Source organism: Mercenaria mercenaria, chromosome 6 (assembly GCF_021730395.1).
Source record: "Mercenaria mercenaria strain notata chromosome 6, MADL_Memer_1, whole genome shotgun sequence".
NCBI classification, from domain to species: Eukaryota; Metazoa; Mollusca; class Bivalvia; order Venerida; family Veneridae; genus Mercenaria; species Mercenaria mercenaria.
In genome coordinates this window covers 72169971-72190798 of record NC_069366.1, presented here as the reverse complement: position 1 = coordinate 72190798, position 20828 = coordinate 72169971, and the positions used below count along the sequence as shown (strand labels likewise).

At 35.6% G+C, this 20828-nt stretch overlaps 2 protein-coding genes across 3 annotated transcripts in view; one reads left to right on the top strand and one right to left on the bottom strand.

The window, feature by feature from the left end:
• Positions 1-14580, bottom strand: part of LOC123550053 (uncharacterized) — a 69513-nt gene extending 54933 nt beyond the window's left edge. The window contains exon 1 of the mRNA XM_053546306.1: positions 14517-14580. The gene's annotated coding sequence lies outside the window, so the exon portion shown is untranslated. The remainder of the gene's footprint in view (positions 1-14516) is intronic.
• A 1471-nt stretch (positions 14581-16051) lies between these two features.
• The window catches only part of LOC123548634 (interferon-induced protein 44-like), a 39374-nt gene continuing 34597 nt past the window's right edge, over positions 16052-20828 (top strand). The window contains exon 1 of one of the 2 annotated variants that reach the window (XM_053546305.1): positions 16052-16121. In XM_053546305.1, the coding sequence (XP_053402280.1) occupies positions 16118-16121 (4 nt within the window). In that variant the 5' untranslated portion in view covers positions 16052-16117. The remainder of the gene's footprint in view (positions 16122-20828) is intronic. The other variant, XM_053546304.1, reaches the window with a different exon arrangement.

Genomic DNA, 20828 nt, shown 5'->3' with positions numbered 1-20828 from the left:
ATGCGTTGTGTTTTATCAATAAGGGTACTTCTATTGAAACTTGTTTCTGTTTTAAATGAAATGCATTTAACTTGGGTTTTTATTTTGTGGCAGAGTTTTTTTGCTTGTATTGGTTTTAAAGGGATGAGGGCGGGGGGGCCGATTGACCTTCACTTAGTCATCAAGATTTCAGTAATACGCGAGTCGTTTTTAAGATAGAAACTCTGTTTCTCTTAAAGATAGAAACTCTGTTTCTCTTAAAGACTGGTTGGTTTTGGATTTTTTAAATTTGAATTGGTCGGTGTTGGATTTTTCAAAAGAGGGGCAAGGGGTCAGGTGGGGTCAGATTGGCCTAGAAGCCTTATTTTACTCACTACTAATGTGTGTCAGCAATTGTTATTTATTTACTGCTTGAGCGCTAACGCTATTAGGCAGTTATGTTTCAATATATAGTTTTTCAGTACACATGCCGTGTATATGACATACGTAATATATTGAACAGCAAAAGAAACTATCCAGTTTTATAACTGGGTTATTGTTAATTAAAAAAACTTTCATCTATAAATCACTTTTGTTTTTCATATCACATTACACTTGAAGAACTTCACGTGTAAAATTTTTAAAAAATTTATCAACCGTGAAGTCAGTAGTTGTTTTGCACGGAATTCACGTGCGCCTGTAATTAACAATTTTCTTTGTAAATTTTTGTCATTGGAAATATTGATAATTGAGTAACTCGAAAAACAGTATAAAGTTTAAAAAATATTGTTAGCACCGCACGACTGATTCAAATTTTTCGTGAGCGTCAAATTGGGGTGTTACAATGCAACTGACGCTCAGAAGATATAGCCTTTCAAACGGCTATTGTGGGACTACTTACTTCATGGTTGACTGATTTTTAAAAAATTATCACATGAAGATCTTCAAGTGTAATTTTGGTATGAAAAAGCAATTCAAATTTGAAAAAAAAATATTTTTTTATTTCAAGTTATACCAGTTATACATGATAGTTTCTTCTGCTGTTCAGTATATATGCTTGACATATGAGATGTCATATTTTTCAGCAATAGAGCGTATTTACTGCTTGAGAACATGTTATTCGGCAGTTGTTTTAAAACCTATGTGGCTTCCTCTCATATACCTAGGCGCATTATACACACTATTACTTTTACACTATCGTTTGTCCGTGAATATATACTGCCTTTTGTTAAAAGGTTTTATTGTTGTTTTTCATCAGGCAGTTTTACATTATTATGGAAAATATTATTGATAAACAGCAACGTTCGATTGGTTCCTGAATGAATTGTTTGTCTATAAATCTACTCGCACATTTATTTACAAACAGGGATTTCCGTGCTGATCTGTCGCAGAGTCTGTTTCAGACAGTAAAAATGGCCCGACACGGCGTATTAAAGTTATTCATATGTGTTTGGTGTCTGAAGTACGTGGAATTTATTCATAATTTCTGTATTTCAGATGCGGTTTGAACGCAAATCTGTTTCCACAGTGTTTTCATGTCCGTGTTGCCCGTCAGAGAAAAGAAACGCGGAAACAAGTGCCGGCAGAAACAGTAAATTGTCAGGTTCACATGCCCGCTGCTGACTTACAAACTGAAGCTAGTCGTGAATCCCGAAAAGCTCAAATGCCTTCGGTTGATGTGGGTAAATCACAAACAGTCGAAGGGCACGTAAATCCTCTCACGTCCAGCAAAATCAAAATGACATTCAAGTGCAATCATCCGTTTCAAAATTTCACAACAAGAAAATAAACAATAAAGGGAAATCATCAACACAGAGGAATCTGGTTGAGCCAGCGGATGAGAACCCGGGTGAAATTTTCACAGAGGATGTTCTATATGACGCCTCCAGCAATTATTCGAATATTTCAGTTTCTTGAGATGAAGAGGAAGGGCTGCCATTTGGGGAGGCAATACAGAGCCATACCAATGATACCAATGATACTGTGCCGGGTATAGACCTGTGTAACATAACACTTGTTAAAGTAAGTTGGTATGAAACTGATTCATATGCTATAACCAAAAACAAATATTAGTGCATCCACAAATTTTAACATATAAAAATTCAGTAAGTATAAGTTAGCTGGGAATTTCCAATATGATTTATTTGACTTGGATGTGTCACATTTCCCGTTGTTGGAAAAGTCTCCGCTCCCCCACAGAATATTGGTTTAATGGCTTCTATACCCAGCCCAAACCATACTTTTCGTCCCTTTCGGAACACCAGTTTCTCTTATCAATGGGGTTCCCGTTTCCAGAAAAAAGACCGTGTCAACATCCAAACTCCGATGAATTCTTTGAGAACAACTGTTCGGTGTTTAACAACAGATCAGGCAACTGCAGGTTTCCAAAACCAAACCACACCCATCCCAGCCCCGTTCAGACAGAAAATGGTGTGGTCACCTAAATAAAAATAAGGTACTGCAATATTATTTGTAGGGCAATACACACACAAATCATTTAGTTCAGGGTTTCTCACAGGGTTTTGATACTGACTATACCGGTCCAAGAAGTCTCGTAGATTGTATGAATATGAAAACGTGTGAGGATTTTCGGGAACTTATTCGGGAGCATATTGAGTTGGCATCTACCTGATAACGGGCTCCGTTCAAATCCAAACCGTTTCCGAACCGTCAATTAAGGCCAATAGGGTTGGTTAAAAAGTAATAGGTTTTTTCAGAATCTTGGTCATCCAAAAGGTTACTCATTCAATTACCATATTAGGTCAAATTTAGCTTCTGTAAAATACATGACTTTTGAGGATGCGCATTATTGACAATTATGATCATACCCATTCTCTCAGCAGATTACGAGCTTTTGTGTTTCAAATTTAGAGACAAATTTTACTACAATATCTGTCTGGTAATGAAAAGCTCCTCTTCTTGTGCAATTTTTGACACGTTATGTTCTGCTTTCCATTAGATAGCTCATGTCAAGCTTAAGATGCCAAACTTGGTTCATTTTTTAGATGAGTTCCTCCTTTTGGGTTAAACGTTCACGTTCAGTCACTCTTATCTGTCATCCTTCTTACAATTCTGCGAGGAGGTCGGTATACCAATTAAGTCTGAAAAAAAAACAGAACCTCCCAAACAGGTCATGACTTTCACGGGTATACAGCTGGACAGTGTGGCGATGGAAGCTAGGTTACCAGAAGACAAATCGGATAAACTAAGGTCACTTTTGCAGGAATACACAAAGCATAGAAAAATTAAGATAGCAGAATTGCAGTCACTACTGTGTTTACTGAATTTTTGCTATAGTGTTGTCCTGCCTGGTCGGAGTTTTATGCGCAGATTGACTGATATCACTACTCGAGTGAAAAAGCCTCAACATCGCATTTCTCTTACTGCCAAGAGTCGTCGTGACATGCAGGCTTAGCAACTTTTCATTTGGCATTTCAACGGTAAAAAAATCTGTTAGATTTCAAATGATGACTGATTCGGCCTACTCATCTTAGGCTACACCAAAGTACATTTAAGGAGTTGTTTCCAATAGTTTTGTTACTGGAAATTTGGCGTTCTATATTTACAAATAGGTGCATTATTTTGCATTCTGACAACCAAGCAGTTGTTTATATTATCAACAAACAATCAAGTAATAATACTAGTAAGCATATTATGGTACGGTACTGATTAGACGTTTAGTTTTTGGCATGTATGAGATTGAACATCTTAGTGAAAGTTGCTTACAACCCTGGTAAAACCAATACTTTACCTGCCTTAGTTTCACGTTTACAGATCAACATATTCAATTCCCTGCCATCAGGTATGCATGTCATGCCGACGGCAGTCCCGGAACATCTATTAGACATTTGAACCAGTCTGTTCTGAGGCTTCTAGAGGGTTCGCTTGCACCAGCTACGGCAATCAGTTATAGAAACGCTTTAAAGCGGAATACATCCTTTCACACCACATACTATCTATATGATAACTTACTTCCTATTTCAACAGCAAAACTTTGTCAATTTATTGCATATTGCCATGGGTCTTAAAGGTTCCTCTATCACTTCCTTAACCCTAAGACTGCCAGAGGGCCACTTTTGTGACCCGACTAATGTCGCATTGAACCACTGTCTTGATTGATTTACACATATATTAAGTTGGTTATTCACTTTGCAGAAAAATTCGCCATCTATTGAGCCAAAACTGAACTCTTCCGCTCTTGGCGCCATGCATGCGCGAAGAAACAGCTCTGTAATATTTCATCTAAATCGTACAACAAAATTCACATTAGAATCGAAATAATTTATAGACAAGAGGGTCATGATGACCCTGGATCGCTCACCTGAGTAATATGAGCTACATGTTTCAAATGTCAAACTGATGATTTTTAGAAATTTTTTGGAAGATTTTCCGATATACAATCAAGTAAACCCTGGGGCGGGGCCAATTTTACCCCGGGGGTCATGATTTGAACAGTTTGTAGAAGTCTACTAGGCAATGTTACATATCAAATATCTAAGACCTAGCCCTTCTGGTATTTTTTTAGCAAATTTATGAAGATTTCCCTATGTCGATCAAGCAACCCCTGGGGCTGGGTCAATTTGACCCTAGGGGTCAATATTTGAACAAATTTTGTAAAGGTCCACTAGGCAATGCTACATGTCAAATATCTAAGCTCTAGCCCTTCTGGTTTATTTTTAGACAATTTTGAAGATTTTTCAATGTACAATCAAGTAATCCCATGGGGCGGGGTCAATTTGACCCCGGGGGTCATGATTTGAACAAATTTTGTAGAAGTCTACTGTTAATGCTACAAGTCAAATATCTAAGATCTAGGCCTTCCGGTTTATTTTTAGAAAATTTTTGAAGATTTTCCTATGTAAAATGAAGTGACCCCTGGGGCGGGGTCAATTTTGATCCCGGGGGTCATAATTTGAACATATTTTGTAGAGGTCCACTAGGCATTACTACAGGTGAAATATCTAAGCTCTAGGCCTTCTGGTTTATTTTTTAAAAAAAATTGAAGATTTTCCTATGTAAAATCAAGTGACCCCTGGGGCGGGGCCAATTTTGACCTGGGGGGTCATGATTTGAACAAATTTTGTAGAGGTCTACTAAGCAATGCAACATGTCAAATATCTAAGCTCTAGGCTTTCTGGTTTATTTTTTAAAAATTTTGAAGATTTTCCTATAGAAATCTATGTAAAATCAAGGGACCCCTGGGGCGGGGTTAGTTTTGACCCCGGGGTCATGTTTTGAACAACTTTTGTTCAGGTCCACTAGGCAATGCTACATGTCAAATATCCAAGCTCTAGGGCTTCTGGTTTTTGAGAAGAAGATTTTTTAAGATTTTCCTATGTAAAATCAAGTGACCCCTGGGGCGGGGTCAATTTTGACCAGGGGTCATGATTTGAACAAACTTGGTAGAGGTCCACTAGGCAATGCTTCACACCAAATATCTAAGCTCTAGGGCTTCTGGTTTTTGAGAAGAAGATTTTTAAAGTTTTTCCTTTCAGTTGCCATGGCAACCAGAGTTCTGCATGGAATTCAATTCTTTGAATATTTTTGTAGAGCTTCACCCAAGGAACATTCCTGTGAAGTTTAGATGAAATTGGCCTAGCGGTTTATGAGGAGATGTCGTTTAAAGTAAAAGTTTACGGACGGACGACGGACGATTGACGACGGACGCCGGACGGTGAACGATCAGAATAACTCACCCTGAGCCTTTGGCTCTGGTGAGCTAAAAAACGTTATTTTAACATTGTTTATACACTAGGGCGGTTATACGTCGTTCTAAATAATTCACTCGTGCTGCACCCTTGTTATTATTTTATTAAATTATTACGCCCAGCGTATAACCACCCATCGTGTATAGATAGTGTTAAAGCACCGTTTTGCTATAAATTATATCTTAATTATTCAACTTTATGGTGCTTTTGGCATCTTAAATTCTTTTTGATAAATTTTAGAGATTTCCCCGAACGTCTAGCTTCTGTATCATCCAGGGCGCTTCTAGAATGTTTTATAATCTATTTTATAATTCTTTATAAAACAATCAGAAAATCGTATGTGTCTAACAATCTTTTGACATTTGATAGACAATTTTTACAACCTTAAGAGCATTCGGAAACATTTGGCACACAAATCCTTTTAAATGTAATATTGTCTATATAGAACAACTTACATCAATATCTAATTACTCTGAGATATCAAGATGAAATACATGGGCGTGTTTAAAATGCGCGCGGAATCTCAAACACTTATAACATGCAAATGTATTTCATACCCAAATGTAAACTACTAAATCGCGATTTATTTCTAAGGGGTTATTATGATGGGTTGATGCATTTCCACTACCGTCCGTGAACAGGCTCAATAAAACCAAGCCTGCAACATTTTCATTTTTGTCGTGTTGAGCGACCTGTGAAGTTTTCACTTTTCTCTATTTTGATATCAGACAAATGAAAATATGTATATATAATGAATAAAATTGGACCGTTGAAAATGGTTAAGTCACACAAATCTAGAAAAAAGAACTCTTACACAGTTCTTATTTCAAGCCGTCTCAAAGGTCTTTGTTCATGGTATAAGTAATAATCAGCTTGGCAAAACCAAAGCTATCCCAACACATTCTGTGCCGGCCTATACTTATTTGTTATCTTACAATGTAAATCGTGAAGAAACAATTAAAAGAAAATTTGCTTGCAAAGGTGTACTATAGTGCATATTTCTTTATCATGCGATTTTTTCTAAATGGTATTAATGACATTCTTGCAGATTGTTACACAAAGCGAAATGTGAGATTTATAGATACAATTCATCATTCATTATATCAGATATGTATAGCGCCCTTTTCATGATAACCACGTTTAAAGGCCCTTTACATACAGCAGACGCATCCACACAGGGCGCGAAATTAATCCTCCACTAGTACAGACACAGAGCGATCTGACCAGAAGGACAGAGTGAGATAAAGCCCCCAGAATAGACAGAGAGAACGTTTTATATACAGACGTGTCCGACTAACTTAGCCTGGCTCTTTGCAAATAGACAGTCTGGTTCTTTAACGTGCCCGGTGTATAGCACAGATACACGCGAAGCCGTCTTTCCTGGGAAGAACCAGTACAGGCCTCTAGTTAGATGGGAGACACTCGAGAGCATCTCAGAAATTTCCAGTGCCTGGACCGGGATTCGAACCCCGGACCTTTCAGTCAAGCGTGTTACCACTAGACCATCGGCCCACCTATAATTCATGCTAGTTCTTATTACACCCGTGTCATAAAATAAATGATATTGTTGATAGGAAAATCACATTTTGTTAAAATATATTTAAAACATTGGTAGCAGTTCAAATATCTCTAACGGTAAAATTGCAACAAAGGGCTTTATTACCTCTGGTAGACTGCACTGAAATTCATTTCGCTATTTACATTTAAAAGCAGTTTCATCGTACGGTTTTTCCAATCGTATTGTAGATACTTTTTTGCATTAAGCAGTGTTTAGATTATGATGAATGTATCTAATAACATATACTGTCATTCTGATACAGTAAACATTTTTGACCGCTAAACTTGATCCAGTATTATATCTGATAAATCTTTTGAAGATTACTAAAATTTCTTTATAGATGTGTCTGAATCATGAAAGGATCATGACAGGATATCAAAGTATATTAATCCGTCATCCAATTTTTGTAATAGTGGTAAAATTTCTATTGATGTAAACCAGTATGGTATCATTTACATTAGAGCACGGTGAACAATTTACAATGAAATATAATAGCAATGCTGTAGGACAAGGAGTACCAAAATCTGCATTAGGCAAATTTAACATCTATATTCAAGTACATTTAGTTTGACTGTATCCCAGAGTTTCAGATATGCCTATAGAACAGAAATCCCTGAACTAGCTACTAAATAACAGTAAAATGTGGAACATCTTAATTGAACGATCTGATATTTCGCCAAACACGTCCTCTGCTGAAGAATTACAAAACAATATGAATCTGCTGTATTGTTATTGTCTGGTTTGGAAACTTAAAGTAAATATTACAAAAATAAAAATAATAATTTTAAAAAGAAGGTAGTATTCCAAGAAACATAGAACTTTTATATGATGGTTTTCGGGCTGAAATTGTCAATAAATTTGGTTACTTAGGTATTGCATTTACTTGAGAAGGCTCACTGAGTACAACCCAAATTTTTTAAACAGGCCACGCACAAAAGGCAATATTCAAGTTACATAGATATTTGTACAAGTTTACTTATATATCACCTGAACATAAATTAGAATTATTTAATAAGTTTGTGTCACTTATTTTAAATTATTGCAGCAAAGTCAGAGGTTTTGCAAATGATATATCTGTCGAGAGGGTACAAATGCAATTTTGCAAGAAAATTTTAGGAGTTAGAAAGGCAACTCAAAATGACTTTATTCATGGCGAATGAGGTCGAGAATCTTACAGAACAATTCCCATGTATAATATAGTAAAATACGTGTTGAAATTATAACAACTTGGTCATAACAAAATTAATATGTTTATATTATAAACACATTGTTATAAAACGACTTTGAAAATCATTAGACGTAACTGGTGCTCATTACGTAAAGATTTACTTTGTTCTCTGGGTTTCGTAGATGCCTGGATATAGGTGTAGGAAATGTTGATATGTTCTTATATAAGGTTAAACAAAGATTAAATGATCAATTTATACAACATTACAATTCAAGAATAAATAAATCTTTTGGAGCCTTATTGTATAAATGAATTTCGATTTTTAGATTTAAGTCGTATCTTGAATATTTTAATGTATATAAATTTTTCATATCTATTACACATTTAAAGCGGCATGCCTCCAGATCGTTCGACAACAAAAGAAAATATTTTTTAGATATCTAGAAATAAATGCTATATTTCTTAAGAAGGCTTTAAAACTTAATTACTGACAAACTTTATGTTAGGGAAACACATGAGAATTTGCTGTTTTACTACGTTTTACGATGAAAATCGAAAAGCGTTTGTCACGCTTTTACTCCAAGTAAACTGTCTCGATTATAAATATCTATATTTACAAGTAATTATTCACTACTTCAGCTATAGCGCTATTGGTTACGACGACGGGAAATGCCTTTATTGCCGCGGCGGTCCGGGGTTCGATTCCCGACACGGTCATCTTTTTTTTCTTGATTTGGAATTTTTAAAATATTTTAGAAACAAAAATTCATATTCTAATGTTCTTAATGTGAAAAAAACTTCAATCTGAAAGAAATATTAGTTTTAGCCAAATCTAGAGGCATGCTGCTTTAAGGGTATTTTCGCATAAATTACAAGTAGAAGCTGGAAAATTGGAAAATGGATAAAACCTGTTAGTACGTATTTAGATAAAGAAAATGTATTATATGTTATAAAATTAGAAGATGAATACCATTTAATAATAGAATATCTTTTGTATAATGATTTAAGAAAACAATATATACCAAAAAAATACTGGATTAGACCAAATATATTTAAATTTATAGAAATTTTGAATTCCAAAAATAAGAAAATAATACAAAATTTAGGAATATTTGAAATACTTTTTAGAATTATGTGTTATGATATGACTGTAGTGAAATGTGTGTGTTCTTCAGGTCTTGCTCTTAGTTTCGACAAGGCTGTAACTGAACTGATTGTTCTATACATGTTGTTATTTAAATATATTGTTAGACGGCCCAGATATCGATTTGGTTTGTTCCTTTGTTTTTAAGCTACATATTTAAGCATTAATTATGCTTCTCTTTTTTATTTGTATAGATCTATTGCAAGAAGTATAACTCTTGTTAACGTCAAAAGATGACTTTCTCCGTTTTTGTTTGTTTATTTGTGTGTGTGTTTTTGATTGTAATTTGGTCTTCTATGTCGCTTGTCTTCATGTTATACAATTTTGTATCAGTACCTATTATATAGTGATATCCACCAATGTTTGCTGTATGTCTATTATGTAATATTTATGTCACGATGGGCTTTTAAGCCTAAATAAATTGCAATAAATTTTGTCTGTCTATCTGTCTCCGTCTATCTGTCTGTCCTTGTAAGTAGGAGCCCAAAATAGATGCAATCTAAATAATATGCGCAATGATTTGTAGCAGTTTTCAATGAGGAGTGGAGGTGAAAATGTTTCTCAGCAATCAGCAGAGTAACTGAGTGTGCCACCCTTCCCGAAAGCTGGCATATCACTCAGACTGATTCTCATTGGAGCACGGAGGAGTCAATGTTCGAGTATGTACAGATCATCATCCCATAAGTAGAAAGCGTGGGGGAAGGGTTACCTAAAGACAGGTGTTTATAAATGTTGAACTGCACTGCGAATCCAGCGGGGTGTAACGTGCTACGGCACCAAAAATCCAAACATAACTTAGAACGGTACACCACAGGCCTTATATCTAAAATAAAATAAATAAACAAAATAAATAAAAAGGTTCTAAAAGTGGTAACATTTAAGATCAAACGACAAACACCCACATCAATAATGGCAATACATGATTTATATTATATTTGTAATAACCCTTCAGTCGGGGGCCTTAAACTTTGTCAATGCCAATATTGATTTTTTTTCATGCTTGTTCATCCGTACCTCCACTTTCATGGGAAAATTTGTAAAATAAGAGTTGTTATTTTCGAAGTGATGATTACATTTTTTGTGGGATTCAGATTTACTCGAAAACACTCGAAATTTGCTGTCCGTTGACCCCGAGAAACAAAACAAAACCCGGGGGAGGCCCCGCACACTGCACGTACACCCAAATCTGGATCCCCCACTGCAAAAAAAACCCGGACCCGCCCCAGCACTGATCTATGATACTGGTACCTTAACGGCCGATTGCTGTAAATAACACTCTTGGTTTTGATTACATGTAAACCTTGACAGTTTTATACCTTTAACAAATATAATTATTGTAAAATCACAGCTGTGGATGTAATTTATGTTCCGAGGCATAAATTTCAATGTTTGTTTTCTGTAGACATACTGCAAATATTACGAATGAAACATGTGTTCAAACTTAAATATTTTACCTGTTTACCTGCCCAGATAAGATTAAGCTCATTGTCCTTAAGGAACTCTTCCATGAGATCCTTGATATAGTATTGCTGCTATTCCAAAAGTCCCTAAACTCTGGTCAACTCCCTTCTGAGTGGACGAAGGCAAACGTCGCCCCTCTCTATGAGAAAGGTGATACTAGTGATTCAGCAAACTATAGGCCCATATCATTAACATGTGTTCTATATAAACTCCTGGAGCACGTCATAGCATCTAGCCTATCCACACGCTTAAAACATAATATACTCTATGAACTGCAATACGGGTTTCATGAAAGACGGTCCTGCGAGACCCAGCTCATTGCGTTAGTAGACAATCTGGCAAAAAATCTTTAAATAGGTAAACAGACAGATATTATCCTGCTTGATTTTAGTAAAGCTTATGGCAAGGTCAATTACTTAAAACTACTATACAAGCTCCCAGAACACGGTGTGTGTGACCAAATCGTGTCTAGGATACAGTCATTCCTTATAGGCAGATCCCAAGGGCATTGCATCTGATCAAGTCCCCGTCACGACCGGTGTCCCACAGGAATCTGTTCTGGGGCCCCTCCTCTTCCTACTCTATATTAATGTCCTCCTTGACATGGTCACGTCCCAGGTGCACCTGTTCGCAGATGACACAGCTATGTATCTCGCGGTAACTTCCCACTCTGATTGTCGAGGACTATCAAATGATCTCCTTTAGTTAGCGAAATGGAAATCTTTATGGGACATGGAATTTAATCCTAGTAAATGTCGGGTCCTCCATATCACACGCAACAGGAAACCCATTGAATTCCACTATAAACTTCATGGCCAAACATTGTCCTTAGTTACAGATGCCAAATACCTTGGAGTCGACATTAGTCACGATCTTAGATGAAACACACATATCTCCGGAATCACATCTAATGCAAACAGAAAACTAGGTTTAATCAAACGTAGAATGATTATTCCCGTTACTCCAGCGTAAAAAAATGCAAAATAACCCTGATTGGCGCATGCTTGAGAACAGACGTCTAGACTCTAAACTCGTCAGGTTCTATAATATATACCATGGTCTTGTAGCTATCTCCCTCCCCAATTACTTACAGGCCCCTACCAGGTTTACTAGGCACATGCATCCATGTCTTCGTCAAGTCCATGTCAATTCAGATTACTTGAAATATTCCTCCCCCACCCCCATCCACACACACACACACACACACACACACACACACACATTACAGTCTTATGGAATGGGTTACCACTAAATATTGCAACCCTGCCTGACCTCGGGTCCTTCAAGCAGGCAGTGGCCCAGCTCATTTACTAAGTAAACTGCAATTGTTTTGTATCCTTTTACTCTATCCTTTTTAACATTTTAACAACATTCGTCACTTTCACATTCTTACTATTGCTGAAAGAACTGTCTTTCAGTTTTTATTCTGTACTAATCACCGACACGCACCCTGCCCATAATACTCGTGAGAGGTCTGAGGCAGGATAGATAGATAGATAGATAGATAGATAGATAGATTAGATTAGATTAGATTAGATTAGATAGATAGATAGATAGATAGATAGACAGACAGACAGACATAATCAAAAAGACATATTGTAAGTGGAGAAATTTTGGTTTGAAAACGTGTAAACACGTATGACCTGATAATAGAACTGTAATTGCAGAATTGTCTCAAAAAAAACCGACTTCAATTTAAAATATATATTAGTTGTGTATAATATGTTCTATAATATGTTCATTATGTGTTTGGTGACTTTTAGACTAACGTGAAAATTATAATATATATGTTTCTATGTTCCGTTGTGGCTTGTTGTGTTCGTCTTAAAATTACACTCTCCTATAGTTCTTACGGGAAAAAAAATACAGAACATATCCGATTTTTGTAAATATGGCCATTTCCATTAGATGTGTTAGGTAAGGTGTGCGTAATACCGATATTTTATGCTGAATATTTGCGCGAGGATTACTTTTTGCGAGATGTAGGGCCTCGAGAATATAGTGAAAATTAATTACTCGCCAAAATTTCTGCTTTTACAATATTCAGAAAATACTTTCCAATCCGTATAGATACAGCTAAGGCAAAACAAAATCCGGAGACAAAACTAATGGCTAGGCAAAAAAATAAATTAGGCATCTGAGACAGAAAAGAATTACAGAGGCAGATGAAGCAAAAACATTGACCGAGGCAAGTGCTTCGGTTGACGCAATAGTCGCTACTCCCATGAGACAGATAAGACAATATCGCGGGATGAAATCATAGCGAACTCAAAAAAGCTGAATAGAAACAAAGCACCAGTATTAGACATTTTGTTGTTTGAATATTTTGTGGAATCGCCTTTACTTTAGAATTCATCCAATGGAATCCCTTTTCAATGAAATATTGCAAACTTGAACGTTGGAATTTATTCATGTTCTTTGAAATATAACTTTGGTTTAGAGATTATTTTGATCATGTGATTCCCCACAGTGACGTAATGTATTTTGTGTTTTGGCTATATGGATGTTCATAAAACGAATTTCAAACTATAAATATAAACCATAATATAGAAAAGTGGAAAACTAGTCACCCAACACAACATTATATATATATATATATATATATATATATATATGTGTGTGTGAAAATTGCAATATCTCATGATATGGCGGCCTTTTTCCACGGCAACACTAAACAAAATGGCGGAGGACATACACTGGAACTGTGTGTCACTTATTTATGTAAAAACGTTACCAAAACATTTTAATTTAAGTTTAAAATTAATCTATTTAAAAGGTTATTTGCTAAACAAGGAAAAAAGCAATGTGTAAATGACGTCATAAACACACTAAAATAATTACCTCCATGCTCAGCCATTTTCTTAAATTTCAAACAACCATATATTTTTCAATTTTGGTCTGATTTTTAGCTTTTCCAGCGTTATGAAAGGTTTAAGAATTGCTTTCATATAAATTAACTTATACTTACGCAATCATTGCACTTTAAATGAACGGATCAATTCAAAAGAGTTTGTTATTAATAATTTCCCATCACTGTTTGCCTTATATTTTAATTTATTTTATGTTTTTCGGTGGTTTATCGAAATATAACGGTGAATTATATCCTGATAAACTCACTGGCCACTCAGTGAAAATTATCAAATCTGATACCCGGATTAACGTCAAAAAGTTTACCGAGCGTACTGAAAGCCGGAAACAATATGACGATGACGTCGTTAAAATGACGTCATCTTTGCGATGCTTCCTGATAAAATTTCCCGCAAATTTCGACATTTTATTGAAATAAACACAACAAAAGTAGAGTTTTAGACATAAAATAAACAGAAAAATTGTTGGTATCGATGTAATATCACGGTAATTTCACTCGTGAACACCAAAAGTTGTTATTTTCACTCGTGGCTGCGCCACTCGTGAAAATATCACTTTTGGTGCCCACTCGGTGAAATTATAACGTGATATTACACCGAAACCAACAATTATCCTCTATATAATAATTTGCAAATATAATTTCTTTCTTACTTGCAGTCCAACAAAATCCAAAACTTCTGTTTTGCTTTTGACGTAAAACGGGTGCACATTTATTACCAAGCGAGTGTAACAAACAATAAGGCTTTGCTAATCACTTAGCGGAACCTGCGCTTCGGAATTACATTCATGCGTTCTTTTCTTAATATTTTTTTCAAGGGATAAAGAACAAGAGCTGTCAGTGGACAGCGTGCTTGACTATTCTCAGTGCTTGATAGTATAATATAAGCTATGAGTAAATCATTAGCATTACAGTTAGCATATTCTAAGTCGAAAAGGGGCCATAATTCAGCCAAAATCCTTGATAGAGTTGCCTCCTCCTTTATACAGACTGAGGTCATGACGGTAAACAAGTACGCAAAACATGAAAGCAATATCTCAATGGACTTTGAAAATATTTGGGTTGGTACACAAACTTTAACATTACAATAAACAAATTCTAAGTCGAAAAGGGGCCATAATTCAGTCAAAGCGCTTGATAGAGTTGCCTCCTCCTTTTTACAGACTGTGTGATGGTGAACAAGTATGCAAAATATGAAAGCAATATCTCAATGGACTTTGAAAATATTTGGGGTGGTACACAAACTTTAACATTTTTGTGACGCTCACGCTCCCGCTCACGCTCACACTCACGTTCACGCCGACGCCGGGACGAGTAGGATAGCTCCCCTATTCTTCGAAAAGTCGAGCTAAAAATCAAAAACGCTGTTTTACAAAAATATGAAGCTGTTCCATGTGACACATTCTTAACATAATAGAATAAGAATGAAACAGATATGACAAATTACCTAGTTATTAGTGTCTGCCACTAGATAGGGAGGACAAGTGTCAAATCTAACTGCAATCTCGACGTGAAAACTTCTAGTATGACAATAGAACTTGATTTTTTCAAGGCACTGATTTGTACCCTAAGCCTAAACAAATAGAATTATAATATTTAAACAGGGATATAACTTTTAACAATGCCGAAGTTGGATGGGCGACACAAAAATATCAAAAATATTACTTTCTTTTTGCCATATATACCTACATCTCCGATCATGTGCTTTTAATTTTAAACATTTATTGACATTAGTGATAATTTCTTCTAAATTATGTCACAGTATGAAACTGCACTTATTTCCATTGTCATCTGTCATTATGGCAAGTTCAATAAAAATGTAAAGTAACGTAAACTATTTAATGCATACACGAAAGGTTGCTACAAACTTACCGGTGCTAGCAACACCTTACAGAAGTAATCGGGTATATTTCAGTCATATTATGTCAACATTATTTGCAAAAGCATTGTACGTTTACGAACTTGGTGAACTTAATACCTGCATGATATACATAAAATAGGAGGGTAGATCTATGTCATAATTAATTCTTCATACGATTGCATGGTGATGGATTCTGAGTCTGCTTTAAAAGTGTGCGTCAAAGTATTTTCTTGTAAAACTTGTGTTTTAGTCTTTATCATTTCTAATATAGGTTTCGTTTCTCGGCATGTTAAGAGTTTGCAAAACTCAATATTCCCAACAGTGAATAACATTAGCATGATAAGAGATATTCAGTTCACCATTCTGAAAAAGCGAAGGATATAGTTTAGCAGCATGGGTAAGAGCATTATGTATTTTGATATTTAATTTTAAATAGATAGGCGTCCTCAGCGTTACCCGTAGTTAGATCTAGAATGCAATTGTACTAGTAATTTAGAAAATCAGGATTAAGTAATGATAATTTTAAAATTACATAAGTACTGTCTGATTGTATGATTGTACGGTGACTGATTTGTGCCATTTCGTTTTGTTGCAGCGACACAGCGACAAAAGTAGTATTGGCACCCCGCCGAACGTCGCCCCGCCAAACCTCAAGTCTAAATATGATTGAAAATTTAGATTCTGATCAGTGGGCAGCAGTTTATTTTGATCTTGTTTTTCCATTAAAGGGTTTTCCTAAGATATCTTAGTCAAGATGAAAGCAACATATACGTAGCACAGAGTTGACTTATACTATTTCGTGCGCGAATCTTAATTATAATACAGTCTGTAAAAGATCCATTTGAAGCCCAGGAAGCAAATAAGCAACAAGTGAGCAAGTAATTATAGGTTATTAGATTTGTATAGAGATATATGCCCCAGTTATGCGGCAGAAATATTGCGCGAACTAGGGAGGGATTTCAAATCAAATATTTCAATTTGTTCAAAGATGCCTTACAATTGTACTGTTGCCAAACGAATTCTGAAATGAGGTATTTAAAAGACACTAAAATTCTTTTGGACATGTCAGAGACTATTTGGTGGACAATTTGTCAGATTCAAGCCTGGCTTTGCCCACAGATGAATGCATTTGGTAGTGCTGAATTTGAATCAGGGATTCTAATAGAAAACAATGAAATGTATGGAAAAGCAACGAAAGATGCGTCGTTCACAATTATGTTTGATGTTAAAAAATATCACCAAACTCAGCCAACATTTCTATGTTTTCTTTACGAATCCCTAGTTCCAGTTTATCACTACTAAATGCAATTAACTTTGAGCAGAAATCTTTTAATACTCTGTCTGACGGAACAGGAACATTCGATGTCAGATGACGATGAATTGTAGTAACCTACAGTCGCTTTTCGTCCTTCAACAAACCCCTGATGGGCAAATTCCATGCATGAATCTGGCAAATTGTCCTTCCAATAAACCTAGCCTGTGCAAAATAATTCTTTACTTTCTTCAGTAAGCCTCAATTAAGAAATAGTTTTGCAATCGTTTTAAATTAAATTCTTGTTGTAGAATATTTTCCATCCCGTATCAAACGTGTCAAAAATGATGTCGCCTCATCAATTTTACCTGAAGTTTGTTGATATGTTTCATTTTCATTATCGCTGGTATATGTAAGATTGCTTGCTGAAGGTACACTATCAGTTCTTTTTTAAATTTCTTTTCCTTCGACCTTATTTAAATGATTTTCGCTCCAGAAAGTTCATATTCTTTTGTAGTTTTCACTGATTCCTCTTTATTTATACCACTTTAGTTTAAAGCAGTCCATCGTAAATTTTAGCAAAACATTTTCGTTTTGGTGTTTTAAAGGCGAAAATGTCATGTGTCATGTTATGCACGAAAATTTGCACTAATAAACTTAGAGATATAATAGTTCATCTCTTTTTTAAAACAATATGCATATCCGTCACCTCTTTATTGTGCCGTTTGTTGGACTTTTTGCTTTTCGTTTGCTTAATTTAACGACATTTTTATAATATTATCTTGGCGTGATGGAAACCCGTCTTCAGCCTTAAATATGAAAAGATTATTTTCAAAGGATTGAGATTTTTTGAGATTATGAAATTTATAAAATAATGTGAATCATTGAGATTTGTCTTATAGAGTTTGAGTTAAAGTTGGTGCATTCAGTTTAAGTCACACATTACGTTCAAAGTTTCAAGCTTTTTATCAAAACAAATTTTTATCTCAAAACATCAAAGGGCCGCGTGGTGCTGCAAAAATGTACATGTAACGCAATAGTTGTACACCATAAAGGTTTATGTATGAAATTGCTTGAACCTATTGCAGCAAACAAAGTGCTCGAACAAGATTTAGCCCTATTTGGATGTAAAATCATTTGTGAAACATGCAGAACCAAACTTTTATGAAATTCTGCATTTTTAATTGTTTTGTTTCGTTTAAGGGTTTTAACAAATACATTTGTCATACTGATTAAATTGTTGTACTTTGCTCAGACATCACCCGGTCATTTATGAAAGTGTCAAAGTAATGGTCTCAAGGAAAAGAGAAAATGTACAAAGGAATTTTCTAACGTTTCAAATGGTAATAATGACTGCAACTCTGTATGTGAGACGTTGTCACATATTTTTTGTTATCGTTGCGACTATGCAACATTTATAAAGCTTACAGAACTTCATTTGTAACTAGTGCCTTTAATTTGCAAATAGCTAATATAACTTTCACACATTAAACTCACCTTTTAAGTTATGATAACGTAGAATCAATGCTTTATTACACGTAATAAATGAATCAACAAGGTCGTACGTCATTTCCGTTATTCCATATAATGTAACTTATCTTATATATTTGTTACCCAAAAGAATTGCAGAATATGTAATCTAAGACAAATGCATGTGACTTGATAAAGGCCCTGAGTTGAAACGTTGTCGCAATGAAAAACTTTTCCGCAACGCAGCACATTACTTATATTGGTTGAAACCTAACTGGCGGGTTGTCATAGGAAACCCGCTTAATGCTGTATAAATTAGCAGGCTCCGCGTTGTGTTATCAGAATCGGTTTATTTTAAGGTTTAGCTTTAAAATATTTAATTAGCGAGTGATAACTCTTGCTACCCATGTTTACTTACTCTTGTCTGTAATTACCTTTCTTGAGAATAGTTAGAATAAACCAGTCCATAATTTTTGAGTTATTAAACTTCTTTGGTCATAGTTCCGAATTACATTTTGTTACGTACTTTTTGATTGGTTTATTCTTGGCGCATTAGACTGTATTTCTCCGCGGTTTCTGACGTAGTTTGAGGCCAGTCCTTTGTTTAGAGTTAACCCTTTTCTTCACTGTTGTTTTTGTCTTCGAACTGATCACACGTTCTTTTTCGAAAAACCCTCCCACCCTCCGCTAACTTACAGCCAAATAATTGTCATGTTTTTCCTTCGTTTACAGTGATTAATTACCTTATGTTTACATAAATATTTATACAATTTTGTTTTTAATTAAATTCATTCTTGGATTACATGTGCATGTGTGTGTGTTCATACAATCATGAACTCTGTATCAGAGATGAACGGTGTTTATTCATGTGCTAATGATGGTGATATACAGTGATAAAATGATGTGTACATGAACTCTGTTAGGCGCAGAGATGACGAGTTGTGTAGTGTCATGAACTCTGTTTCAGAAATGAACCGTGTTGAATTGTCGTGATGTTGATATAATGTATTGCTAATGTTGTTAAAAGTTAACCTGCCGTATGGCGGTTTTCAGTATATATTTATATAATTGATAATTAAATTGATACACGTGTGATTATATTTGGCATTAAAATTCATATATATTATTTGTCGTTTTCATTTCCCTTATTGAAGGAGCTAATTTGCGTTGTTCAAAAACTCGAACGCGCGGAAGGTATTGAATCGGCGGTATTTCTGATGTTCCGTAATATACTATTTTAACTATATTGAAAACGCGAGGGCTATAGGACTTGCATAGGAAAATGCGGGATTTCCCGAAATAACGCACATACTGTATGAAAATCGGCGGGTTCTATGAAGTTCCGCAATTACTATATAAGTATACTGAAAACACAAGGGCGATGTGCGGGGTTGCGGAAAGTCGGTATTTTCCGATTTAACGCAGTTACTATATAATTTATATTGAATTAGCGGGGCTTCCCTAAATCGGCAGGTTTTCCGACTTTCCACATTTACTATGTATGTATATTGAAAATACGGGAGCTATGTGTGAGGTTGCAGAAGTGCGGGATTCCCGAATTTCCGCTGTTACTATATAATCTACATGGAATTAGCGGGGGTCCTCTACGGTTTTCCATACTTTCCGCTGTTTCTATACATTCTATATTGAAGAAGCGGGGGTTCTCTATGGCTTTTCATACATTAGGGACTAATAAATATATTACAAATATCATATCTTACTAACTTTTATGTCCAACTTAATAAATACTATCAAGGCATTCAGAAAGGTGAAAAGACGAAGTTCGGCGGAGCCACATTCGGCGAGGCGACGTTTGACGGGGCATCATTCGGCGGTGCGACGTTCGTAGGGGTTACGTTCTGCGGAGCGACATTCGGCTGACTGATTTTCGGCGGGACTGTTTGTCGTTGTGCTGCGATAGAACTGAATTACGAAATGGCCCAAATCAGTCACCATATACTTGCGATATGTTTGTTGCGCTCAATGTTTCAAAATATAATGTTTAATTATTTTTACATTCTCCTTATACGTAATATTGACAATTATGACGTTGAGTTTGTTTGAACTGCCTAAGGAAAGGCGCCAAAATTACGATAATGCCGCTTGGTGATAACGTGCCGCTTTTTGGACGGCACCAGCACGTAGTCAGGGATACGTTCCTTACATTTCAATTATACATAAATATGGAGCATTCAGAATTAATCTAAATAAAAGTTAGATTATATAAACAAGTGTGTACCGGCTAGTATCATCATGCGCGGAAAGCTCAGGGAACGTAATTTGGGTATCCAACGTGCCTCAGAGAGCCTCACAAATAGGTTATTTAAGTATTTAAGATGTTTTCAGGATATAAATACTGCGTAAAATAACAAAAACGGCCTA